Source organism: Mchenga conophoros, linkage group LG11 (assembly GCF_057382185.1).
Source record: "Mchenga conophoros isolate Kocher_MC1m ecotype Shallow Benthic linkage group LG11, M_conophoros_male_GT1.1, whole genome shotgun sequence".
NCBI lineage: Eukaryota > Metazoa > Chordata > Actinopteri > Cichliformes > Cichlidae > Mchenga > Mchenga conophoros.
The window spans coordinates 23,850,606-23,863,415 of NC_140536.1; the positions used below are offsets into that span (position 1 = coordinate 23,850,606).

The 12,810-nt window shown below is 45.3% G+C and overlaps 2 protein-coding genes across 7 annotated transcripts in view; one reads left to right on the forward strand and one right to left on the reverse strand.

Moving 5' to 3' along the window:
* The first annotated feature begins 247 nt into the window (after positions 1–247).
* znf526 (zinc finger protein 526) lies at positions 248–10,598 on the forward strand. The gene is made up of 8 exons (XM_085291638.1): positions 248–462; positions 916–1,282; positions 1,405–1,574; positions 2,807–2,902; positions 2,988–3,760; positions 5,916–6,051; positions 6,146–7,750; positions 7,901–10,598. The coding sequence occupies exons 2-8, from the start codon at positions 973–975 to the stop codon at positions 8,063–8,065; spliced, it is 3,255 nt and encodes a 1,084-aa protein (XP_085147764.1). The 5' UTR covers positions 248–462; positions 916–972; the 3' UTR covers positions 8,066–10,598.
* cicb (capicua transcriptional repressor b) overlaps positions 9,778–12,810 on the reverse strand; it is a 41,269-nt gene continuing 38,236 nt past the window's right edge. For all 6 annotated transcript variants that reach the window (XM_085291634.1, XM_085291637.1, XM_085291636.1 and 3 more), the window contains 2 exons: positions 11,966–12,109; positions 9,778–11,860 (listed from right to left, as the gene is read on the reverse strand). In XM_085291634.1, the coding sequence (XP_085147760.1) occupies positions 11,571–11,860; positions 11,966–12,109 (434 nt within the window). In that variant the 3' untranslated portion in view covers positions 9,778–11,570. The remainder of the gene's footprint in view (positions 11,861–11,965; positions 12,110–12,810) is intronic.

Consider the following 12,810-nt stretch of genomic DNA (forward strand, 5'->3'; position numbering starts at 1 on the left):
GCTGGAGTTAATCGTGTGTACGTGTTTAATAAGAGTAATATTTTTAAAAATAGTTACCATAAATAAACCAGTAAACCAAGACTTAGTGATTTAGTAAAATAATAATAATACAAGTTGAAAGTACTCAAAAACCAAACAAAAACAAGTATTTCTACTTTGAAAAAACTACAATCCCCGGGAAACAATCGCAGTTTGTAATTGACAATCAACCTGTCCAATCACAGGGTCTAAAATGTTAACGCTACCGCATTGGGCGGGGCGAAGTATCACAAGAATGGAGGCGATCGGCGGGCAAACGTTTCATTACACGCTTTGTAATGTTAATTCCCGCGGACGCTTGTTAGTTTTTTAATTTCAGTATTACCCACGGTGAGAAGAGCCTAACAAAAAAATTAATCAAAAGGCCGTGTGGACCAAGAGTGATGACTACACGAGGGATTGTCCAACGAGAGTAAATGAGAGGTAAGGGGGAAGAAGGGCCCGGCCGTTGAAGCCGGAGAGCTTCGGGGAAAAGTGGGTAGCGCCGCCTGACGGACCGCCCGACGAAGCGGGCAGCTGGCATCAGGAAACCGCGGTGCCGAGAAACAGGTCTGCAATATCGGAGGGAGCGCCGCCAACAGCTCTCCATATGCCATCACACGCGGCAAACACTGATATGGATCACATTTGTGAGGATATCAGACAGGGATTTGTTAGTTTATATAGCGTAAAAGATCCTGGTGTTGTGATAGAGGCCCTGATTTTGGTTGACGACTGAAAATTGCCTTGTTTGAAACCGGCTTTTCTCCCTAATATGTGTACGAGTATTACTGTTTGTTTGTTTGTTTGTTTACACGAAAGATTAAAAGTAAAAATGAAAATCCCTTATTATAAGACGTTTATGGCTTTTCTCGTTTTACATTTTGTTTCCTACAGGTGAAGTTTCAGTGTAGGACTCGCTACTGCCTCACTTGTCCCAAACTCATTGCTATAATGGCTGAGCAGCAGCAACAGGAGGAAGCGGAGGGAGTGTATGTGGAGCACCAGTATATGTGCAGCGAGTGCCACCAGCTCTTCAACACCCTGGAGGATGTGCTGGTCCATCAGCAGATCCACATGGGCCAAGAAGGAGAAGGGGAGGGTGAGGTAACGGAGGCCATGACCATCCACGGTGTCCCAGAGGTGGGCCAGAGTCAGCAGTACCAGTGTCTGGAGTGTGGGAGCCTCCTCATGAACCCAGAGGAGCTGTTGCAGCACCAGGAGATGCACATGAGAGAGGTTGGAATTGAGGTGGAGCAACAAGGTATGAGATTTATTTGTGTTTTTGATCATGTATGAAAAACTGGAGTGTTAGGATATTGGTGCTTCACTTACATGGCTACTTTAAGACATCACTAACCACCTTTGTTTATGACCATTGTATAGAGCTGTGTGAGGTTATGGAGGCGGAGGAAGCTGGATCAGAGGCCCAGGTGGCGGGACCTGTGCAGTACCAGTGTCTTGACTGCCTGGCTCTGTTTGACTCACCTGAGACCTGGCTGGAGCACCGGCGGACCCACAGCAGGAGCAGCACACACAGTAACACCGAGACCACAGTAAGAGAGCCAAAGCACACTGTGACACAGTGTTAAAATATTAATTGGTGTTCTACTCATTAGTATGGCAGGTGTAGTTCCATTTGTTAATGTCTCAAATATGTATAATTAAACAAAAGAACCAATGTGGTTCCCCTCCAGGCTGGTCCCACAGATGGTGTAATGTGAATGGGTTATTGGGGTTATGTTTTTTTGTTTGTTTGTTTGGGTGGGGCGGGTGGGTTGTGCCAGGATTTCCTTTTGTCAGGCTTTCAGACAATCCTGGTAAAGACTCTGGTGCTGATGATTGAGATAATAAAATAAGTTAGAGGTATTTCCCAAACTGTCACCTTCATTAGATAAATTTGGTCAGGATGTTCAGGAATAACCCAGGAACCATGAAGTTTGCAGATGCCCACATGGACAAGCCAAATACTTATTACAAATACAAGACAAAAGTTGAAGTGTTTGGCCGGGTGTGTTTGGAGGTGTAATGGTGAGGCCAACTGTCAAGCATGGTGGTGGCGGTAGCATCATGCTCTGGGGTTGTTTAGTTGCCACTGGTACTGGAACATTTCACAAAGGGGATGGAATATTGAAGGAGGAGGACTACCTCCAAATTCTTTTAACTTCACCTAAAGCCAACAGCTAGACTTTGAAACTTGGATGCAGTTGGGTTTTCCAATAGGACAATGATCCCAAACACACTTCAAAACTGGCTTTAAATTGATAAAGCAGGCTAACTTCTGGAATGGTTTTCCCAAAGCTCTGACCTCAGTCCTATTGGAAATTTGTTGACTAAGTTTAAAAGCCAGGTCTGTGCTAGGAAGCCAACCAAGAAGAGTGGTCAAATATCCAGCCAGACGCTCGATGATGGAAAAACCAAAAACATCTGGTTGAAGTGCGACTTGATGAGGGGCATTTAAGTTTGCACAACATACATGTATATGATTTTAAAGTCATTCCACCCCTGAAACGGAACAGTTCAAAGAAATCATTAGAAGCCAGAAACCACCATGACATTCACATCCATGATGAATGTATGTGAACGTCTGAGCACAGTGTGTTCCTGTGACCGTAGTTCTAGTTCTGCTGTTCTTGTGTCAAGCCTCAAGACATCCAATCTGCAAAAATATATCAAATATTTAATAATTAGAGGAACTTAGGAAAGGAGAAAATGTCAATTTTGTTTATTTTGTGGTGCATTTGATGCTTTTAATTCAGAAATTCATGTTTTTGTTGCCTTGCAACAGGAGTACATGTTACAGCCGGACGGCACCGTCACTCCACTGACCAACGTGCAGAACTACGTGTTGAGTGAGCAGCAGGCTGGAGAAATCTTGGCTCAGGTACTTTGATTTAAACCCTGAGACGACACACAGGTGTGGGAATTGTTTTGAATTTTTTCTCTGAACATTTCCGTGTGTTTTGCAGGTGCTCGCTCATCAGCAGCAGCAACAACAGCAGAGGAAACACCATTCTGCATCTAAACCTGCTGCACCCTCCCGCTCCTCTCTGCTGCCTCCTGTAACTCCGACTCCAGGATCTGCCACTATGCACCTACAGATCCTGACAGCTCAAGCTCTGGCAGATAGCTCCACCACTCCTGGTCGCCGGCGCTCCAAGCTGCCCGCTCTGTTACCCTCTGTGGGCCACAGCTCCTCAGTAAAGCTGGAGAATGGCATCCAGAGACTGGAGTTGAGGCTGGCTCCAGGTGTCCACCCTGACAGCCAGCAGCAGGAGCCAACAGAGGTGGTGGTAATCCACCCGTACGAATGCTCAGAGTGCTCCCTTCTCTTCCAGACACCGGAGGACTTCCTCCAACACCAGGGAGATCACTTCCTGGGCCAGGACAAAGAGAGCGGCGAGCCAGGGGTCATGAGTGGCATTGAGGAGGTGCGATGGAGGGAGGAGATGACCGAGAAGGTGGATGACATACGCATCAGAGGAGCAGAGAAAAAAACTGCTGTGTGGGCTAAACCCCAACAGTGTGAGCTCTGTAACCGAACTTTCACCTCAGTCAACCGGCTGGCCGCTCACAAGCGCGTGCATGAACAGGGAACACACGAATGTCCGGAGTGTGGGAAGGTATTCAAGAAGGCCACATCACTGCAGACGCACATGCGCACGCACTCTGGCGTGGCCCGATATCTTTGTGTGGACTGTGGCAACGGCTACACCACCGAGATGACTCTGATCATGCACAGGTGAGTGCTTGGTAACACCAAGGCAGACAAAAAACCTTTCACCCCAAAATCAAATGTTTTGTCTCTGACCTGTAGCGCTGTTTGTCAGTCTGAATTATGGAGAGGTGAACTTCCCAGAAATTTTCTGCCTTTTTCTTGAATAGAATGGAAATGTATGGCTTCTGATTAACCTCGCATATCTTCTCACAACCCATGAAAAATTTCACAAACCTAGTTGTGAGCACTTTAAATTCAACTCAGGTTTAATTGTATAGCACCAGTTCACAGCAGCAGTTACCTCAAGGCTGGTTGTACCACATATTTTATAAACTGCCTCCATCTGACAATAGAGCTCACTGCAGGTATACAGGCCATTCCCAGACTGCAGATCGACTACCGCTGCTGGATCATAAACTGCAGCATAACTAAGGGAGGACTCAGGGTTACCTAAACCAGGCCAAACTATATACTTTATCAGTTCAGTTTTATTTATATAGCGCCAAATCACAACAACAGTCGCCTCATGGCGCTTTATATTGTAAGGTAGACCCTACAATAATACATACAGAGAAACCCCCAACAATCATATGACCCCCCTATGAGCAAGTACTTTGGCGACAGTGGGAAGGAAAAACTCCCTTTTAACAGGAAGAAACCCCCGGGAGAATCGGGCTCGGGGGGCGGCATCTGCTGCGACCGGTTGGGCAGAGAGGAAGAAGACAGGACAAAAGACATGCTGTGGAAGAGAGACAGAGATTAATAACAAGTATGATTCACTGCAGAGAGGTCTATTAACACATAGTGAGAAAGGTGACTGAAGAAGAAATACTCAGTGCATCATGGGAATCCCCCAGCAGCCTACGCCTATTGCAGCATAACTAAGGGAGGATTCTGGGTCACCTGATCCAGCCCTAACTATATGCTTTAGCAAAAAGGAAAGTTTTAAGCCTATAATCTTAAAAGTAGAGATAGTGTCTGTCTCCCGAATCCAAACTGGAAGCTGGTTCCACAGAAGAGGGGCCTGAAAACTGAAGGCTCTCCCTCCCATTCTACTTTTAAACACTCCAGGAACAAAAAGTAAGGCTGCAGTGCGAGAGCGAAGTGCTCTAATAGGGTGATATGGTACTACAAGGTCATTCAGATAAGATGGGGCCTGATTATTTAAGACCTTGTATGTGAGGAGCAAGACTTTAAATTCAATTCTGGATTTAACAGGAAGCCAATGAAGAGAAGCCAGTAGGTAGCTAGTAGTCCAGCCTGGAAGTAATAAATGCGTGAACTCATTTTTGAGCACCATTCTGAGACAGGATATTTGTAACTTTAGAGATATTGTACAAATGGAAGAAAGCAGTGCTGCATATTTGTTTGGTCAAGAATAAATGCAACATTCTTCAGTGTTATTGGGGGCCAAGAGAAGGCCGAGTACGATAACCTCAGTTTTATCTGAATTTAGAAGCAGGAGATTAGACGTCAGCCAGGTCTTTACGTCTTTGAGACATTCCTGCAGTTTATCTATCCATGAAAAATAAGTTAAAGCTGGCTATCTATGCCTTCTAATAGTACTGCCCAAGGGAAGGATGTATGTTAATAAAATTGGACCTAGCACTGAACCCTCTGGAACTCCATAATTAATCTCAGTTGTTGAGGAGGACTGCCAATTTACATGAACAAATTGAAATCTTATCAGCACGATCTAATCTCTGTAATAAAATATTATGGTCAACAGTATCGAACACTGCACTTAGGTCTAGCAGGACAAGCTCAGAGATGAGTCCACTGTCAAGATGATCATTTGTAACCTTCACTAACATTGTTTCTGTACTGAGATGAGTTTGAATAAACCATTTCTCTGAAGATGATCATTTATTGGTTAACTGCTCTTTAAAAAACTGGGAGCTTTGTATAGAAGTACTTTGTGTCTATACAAAGACAGCATTCATGACCTTGTGACTAGAGCCTCACGCTTGTGACAGGATCTAAGCGTTAGTGATGTCTTCTTCAACTCGCTCTTCATTTCTTTAGTTGGTAGAAGCAAATAGTAGAAAGGAAATGGTTCCTACATGGAACTAACACAAAGGTTTGTGTATTTATTTGTTTATTTTCATGATTTCTGGAAAGAGACCAGACACTTTTTAAGATCTAGTTATTTCTATCTCCTTCTCCTGATTTCTTGTAGGAAGTCCCACACTGCAGACCCCCTTCATAAGTGTAATTTCTGCAATAAAACCTTCACTAACATGACCAAGTATCTCTACCACCGTCGAATCCACCTCAACCGTGACACATCTGGAGCATCCATCCCTGTCCCTGCGGTAGTAAAATCAGCACACCACCTTCCTATTGTCTCCACAAACTTCCAAGTTAAAACAACTTTTCAATCTGACGCGTGCCTGTTGTCTTCTCTAGGTCTCGGCTCCGAGACGAGCGTCTGCCTCTGCTCTTGCCATCCTACAAAGAGCAAGAATGAAGAAGTATTTCCCCAATGATGAGGCAAAAATAGACCTGCTGGCTCCTCTCACTGAGGAAGACACGGTAAAATTGGGAGATACTAGACAAAGCCCTCAGAGCAAAGCAGAAAGACGTGAAGATGAGAAGAAGGTGGGGGAAAACAGCATGGAGGTGTCTGAGCCATGTGAAGAAAAACTTGATTATGTGCAGCAGGTGAAAGATGGCTCCGCTACAGAGCCTGCTGCCGGGGGTGACGCGGGTGTGGCGGTGTCCTGTAGCCCCATGGACGAAGCAGACGTTGCCTCGGCTACACCATCGGAAAAGGGGTCCTTTTCCTGTCGTTCGTGCCCTAAAACATTCACCTCGCAACTGCAGCTCGTGCAACACCGACGCAAATCCCACGTTCCCGAGCGCAGCTTTGTGTGCGGCATGTGTGGAAAGTCTTTTAAGAAGCAGATCCACGTGCGAAACCACATACGCACGCATACCGGCGAGAGGCCCTTCCAGTGCTCGGACTGCGGCAAAACCTTCTCATCTCTTGCCAACCTGACGAGGCACAACCTCATCCACTCGGGCGTGCGGCCGTACCGCTGCGACGTCTGCCACCGCTCCTTCTCGCAGTCGTCTAACCTCCGTCAGCACAGCCTGCTTCACTCGAGCGCAGCCACGCTGAGCTGCCCAGACTGTCCCGCCACTTTCCGCTGGCCCACTAAGTTGGCAGCACATCGCTTCACACAGCATCCGGGATCTCCAGCGCCTTTTCCCTGTTTTCACTGTGAGGCTGGCTTCCTGACCAATAGGCAGCGAGAAAGCCACTGCCTGCAGGAGCACCCCGGGCTGGTCCAGGCAGCTAAAGAGTCAGAGGAGGGCAAAGAGAATGGCAGCCAAGCAGATGCAGGGAAAGATCTGACCTCGGAGCCCTCCACCTCAACGTCCGAGTCCGGGGATTCATCCAGCCATGTGAGAGGGAGCCTGGATTGCAACGTTTGTGGGAAGAAGCTCAATTCTCCCGCCAATCTACGACTTCACAGGCTGAGCCACTTCACCTTGGGGCCTGGGCGGCCACGGTGCACCCCGGGGAAGAGGCCCAAAGCTCACCAGTGTCCCCTCTGTGGCAAACTGTTTGTGTCGTCCTCCGGAGTGGCGCTTCACCAGCGGGTCCACACAGGTGAACGTCCGTTCCCCTGCCAAGTGTGCGGAAAGCGCTTCCGTCAGAACACGCACCTGCGAGAACACCTGCGCACGCATTCGGGTGAAAGGCCGTTCCGCTGCGAGATCTGCGGAAAGGGTTTCATCCAGAGCATGCACCTGGCAGAGCACCGTCGAACGCACACAGGCGAGCGGCCGCACGTGTGCCCCCTGTGTGGCAAAGCCTTCAAGACCTTCTCTAACCTGAGGAACCACAAAAAGACCCACGTGAGGCAGCAGAGGCTGGACGAGGAGGCCGCTGCTCAAGCTGCCCTGGAGGTCAGTTCTGCCGTGGCCGTGGTGGACGCTTCGGCCGTGGAAGTATCCAACGGGCAGCCTCAGGTCATCCAGATCCAGTCCTCTGATCTACAGCAGGTAAGAGATGATTTCCCCCCTTTTTAATCTGTTTTAATCTTAAATTTTAATCTGGTTTAGATGAGGCCTGTTTTTATGCTTTTTAACACAGGTAAAGGTTCACATGTTGAGGTCAGTCTATATTGATATTTCAAATTTCCCTCCTCACAGGCACCAACCATCATGTGTAATGAATTCGGGGAGACGATCGCCATCATTGAGACCAGCGAGGGAGCAGTGCTGCCCCTGGAGCAGGCCCTGGAGATTTATCACACAGCTTTGGAGAACGGACTCGCCATGGACACGGTCGCCGTGGACGGACTGCAGCTCCTCTGAATCACCAAAAAATAAGTTTACCTTTAAAAGCTTTCACGAGTGCTAATTGTGACTTAAAGACTAATCGACTACTGTGAGGAGGAGACTTGAGTACTGAAACCAGCTAATGAACGACTAGATAAGAGTGCTTAAACAAGAGATGAAATAGTTTTGGCAAACAGACCAAAGTACGCCTCCTCCCCTCTTTTAGTGACCTCTGAGATGGCTCGGCATTAAAATCTATGAAACGATGTTCACTGAAATAAAGGATTTGCTGTTGGTGGTGAATAAGGACTACTGGTTGTGCCACAGATCGTATTTGTATTATTAATGGTATATTTCATCATTTGGATGTGATTTTGTTTTCCTCTGTTTAAATGTTTGGTCAGCTTGTTAATAAATCTTTTTTTTTAAGATCATAAGTGTTCATCACATTCCCCATTTTTCTAATCTGCGACTCCTCTTCTCCGTCCTCCTGCCTGTGACCCAGAACAAGGGAAATGGAATTTACAAACCACGATGGGAGGTGGTCTCTTCAAACAGCCAGTCCATTATTTATTTTTAAGATGATCAAATGTGCAATTAAAAGTACCCCTAAAATATAAAGTACATCATAAGTACAGCGGTAGTTGGGTCATAACAAAAGTTTACGATGCCATTGTGGCACACATATTTTAGGGAAATCCCCTTCACCTCGCCCGCTCTTCTCACATCGTTGGTGGGAGAAATTTAAGAGCAAATAGAGCGTGGACAGCCAGGAGATCTCGTGGCTCTGATTTGGGTTTTTCACTGACATGTTTTGGGTCTCTGAAGTTGTTCATAATAACCTGCAATGAAACAGGCTGAGGTGTCTTTGCATGAGTTGCGTTCAACAGCAATCTGACAAAAAAAAGTGGAATATTCTCAAATAAACAGGTTTAAAAACATTTACTTTATTACAACTCTGCTGGTTTTCCTGTGGCTCTGGCTGCAACATTTTTTCTCCCCATTCATTCATTCATTCATTCATCTTCTGATGGTTATCCAGGTCCTGTCACAGCAGGAGCAGTCTAATTAGGGATACCTACACCTCCCTCTCCCCAGCCACCTCCTCCAGCTCAATCTCGATGACAAATAAGGTCAAGGAAAGGTATGAAGGAGAAGCTTGGTGCTCAGAGAGTTTGACAGCACTTAAAAACTCGCCAGCATGTCCTGGATCTAGCCCAGGGCCTTCTCCCACTTGGAAAATGAATATCATCACATAGTTAGGGAGTTAGAAGTTCAAACCACCTCGCCTGAATCCTTACTCTGTGCAGGAAAACCTTAAAGATGACTGATTTGAACACTTCCATGATAAAAACAACAAATGAGGGAATATATGTTGCAAATCTGGCGCTCCATCCCTCCTGTGGAGTTTGAGACTTTGAAGCTCCATCCTAAGCAGCACTGTTGTCCTGCTAAAGGTATAAGGTCATCCAGCACCTCACCATGTTTGGTTCCCAGACAGTTTACACCCAGTCTTAAACCCTGCTGAAAAAAAGGTTTATGGTCTTAAAACTGTGCCTTTGAGTTTTTCCTTTAATCTGCCACTGATCTATCGTCCATAAAACCCCACTTTTCACAATGCCAGCAATAAAATCACTTTAATTGAACACCTATTTTTATTTGCATACTGAAAGATACAGATACAAACTTAATTTATATAAATTCCTCTCCTGCATACTGGAACAGCAAAACAAGGAGTAAAACACAAAAACATTAATAGCCATATTTATTATAGTTGCTTTTTTTCCCATTTCATGTGTTTTACCTTCAGTAATGGTGCCTTAAAAGTCAACTTATGTTCAATGACAGTTTTCCTTATCAATAATATAACGAGTCTACTGACTCTACAGTAATTATTTACAACACAACCAAGTCTTGCACAAAGACACAACCAGTATTATATCCACCCAGCGCTCTTTGATTTGTCACCCTCCCGTCACTTCCCCCGGGTTTCTCTCCGCCCGGCCTAAAAAAGGGAGGTCTAGAAAGAGCAATAAAGTGACAAAGGGAGGAAGGAGGGGAGGAAAGGGGTGGAGGAAGGAGATGTACGTTGAGGGTATAGAGTCAAACTTATCGAGGGACAGAGAGGCATTGCTGGAGGGGTGGGTGTGGGTTGTCTAAAAACCATACGGCTTATTACTGCTGAATGAATATAAAGGTCCACGTCAGGTCTGTCTCTGTTAAAACGAATAATAAAAGAATAAAAGAAAAAAGATTAACTGCACCGCAGGTCCTTGCTGAGGTGAGACGCCAGCCAAGGGAAGACTACAACGGAGGAACTGTACAGGTGTGGAGCAGCATCTCTCACCTGCCTCCAAAAGTATATAAAAACAAAAAAACAGAAAGAAAGGAAACATCTGCCCGCAATGATAAAAAGAACTAAGGACAGGGATTCACTGCAATGATATGAGTAGTAGTAGTAATAATAATAATAATAATAGTAACCATAGGAATAGTACAACAACAAAGTGAATATGACAATGTTAAATACAAATCAAATTACTTTAAAAAAAAAAAACCCAAAACAAAACGGTAATAAAACTGCTTGGCAACAGAGGATCGAGGTCCTACGAGTAAGAGCCTGGATGTGCCCGATGACTCTGACATTCCTTCCTTCAATGGCTAGCGAATGAGAGGCACAGGAATGCTCGTCCCTACCCGCTGGCATGTGCTAGGGTCAGTCGCGAGGAGGGAGGAGGCCAGTCAGGTAACTGCAGGAATGATGGCACTGCCAGAAGTCCACTTAAATTTCAGTCAGTTTTTCAGTCACTCCCAGTAGGCCTCTCCTGAAGGTCTACATATGAGTGGACCCCCCCCCACAAGAACTTTTCCAGGTCCACTGCAACAACTTGTCAAATTCAAATCAATTCTGGCTGTTGAGGGCCCAGCCCCCGAATGTCAGCAGAAAAACAAAGACGAGCTCACAACAGTTAGTCACTAGGTACAGGTTTGTTCCTCGAGCAGGTACTGAACTGCTTTTACTCCTCTAAAACTATTAAAAACAAAACAAATATCAAACCCTACGACGTCTTCTCTTAAAACCGCCCGCTTTTCACTGTCTCAGAAAGGGTTGAGCGTGTTTCTCCCTCCAAAACGGGAAGACTTTCTTCTTCAAGGCAAATGAGTGCAGCTGTACACAATGGTCCTTCGTTTACTGGCATCAATGGGAGCTTTCTCCAAGGTGGGTTAATACAGAGTGCTAATTCAAGTGTGAGAATTCAAAGTTTTCCAGGGTGTATGTGTGGTGGTTTTTGTGCCACTGGTTTTTAAGATGTTCTTTTTAAATTTTTTGTTTATTTTTTGGTACAATGGTCACAGATTATTAAAAAAAATAGGTCCCGACATTGCATACAAATGTCTCTCACTCTCAGAATTCGAATGCCGATGATGGGAAGAAATCGTGATCTGGCAAGAGCAGAGTGGAGACTATTGATAAGGAAAAGTGCATAGGGGGAGGTGGCACACAGACACCGGTTGGGTCAATTGAACTCGCCGGCTCCCCTCATCTAGAAGAATCATGTGAATCACGAGGATCCTCCGGGCTCGCTTCTGTCCCGTGTTCCATGTCTTCATCCTGTGGGTCTCCACCCGCTCTCAAAGATCCTTCCCCTGACTGAGACCCAGAAGGTCCAGCGATGGAGCCGGCTGAGTCTGAGCCGCCTAAAATAGAGATGTCGGAAGGAGCAGCTGTCTGCATGATCTTCTGCCGCACCTCCCTGATCTTCAGCTGCAGGCACACCTTGGTGGGGAATATATCTGAGTATCTCGTCTGGAAGGCTGCAGTGGCCTGAGCTGTAGACAAAAGATGAAATCACCAGGAAGTTACAACCAGAATGAAGAACCAGAAATCTGTGACTGTGTGTGTGAGAGAGAGAAAGGTTGGTGGGTGCGTCTTACCTGATGGGAAGAAGCCCTGCTCCTGGAACAGCTGCATGACCAGTGCTCTCCTCTGGTCCAGCGTTCGGCGCAGGGAAGTGTACGGCACCTTATCAAACTCCAGTTCAGTCAAGATGTCTTCTCCATCTGGTGCTGGGAAAGAAGCTGGAGATTATAAACCATTAGATCCCTGAGAGGAATTTGAATTAATTTTAACATCACAGTGACATTGAATAATAACGAATTAAATGAATTTAAAAAGGAGGTCATCAATACACAAAAGATAAAAATCCCCACCTAAAAACAAGCTCTTCATTAATCCTTAACCCTCTCGTTACATTTCTACATCAAGACAGGCATCACAGCTCACTATGAACTATTAACATTAAAGGAGACCTACAGTATCATGCTTAACTGTCTTGTACATACCACTGTTACAATAGTGCATGTTCATATTAAAAACAGGCAAGTTTAAAATAATGAGGTTAGCGTGTAAAAAATTAGGGATAATATTCAGTGTGATCAGCAATAGCCTACCATGGATTTTTAGCTAATTTCCCCATTAATGCATTAAAATAGATTATTTTTTATGATCCTGATAAGAGTTGAATTGATTTTTAAATGTAATTTTTTTAAGGCATTCCAGAATGTGAACAACGATTCTTTAAAAGGGTACTTTAACCTACTTCCTGTTCACCCCAGTAACGATGGTGTTAGCTACCAGCTATCACCAAGGAGGACAACGGTATGATCGAACTGTAGAGATTACTGAACCTTGTGAACCTAAAGCTCAGGCTTCGTACTGCTATAAAGGCCATAGGTATAGACAGTCTTTCTAATTTCCTGTCTTTATGATGTTACTGAGA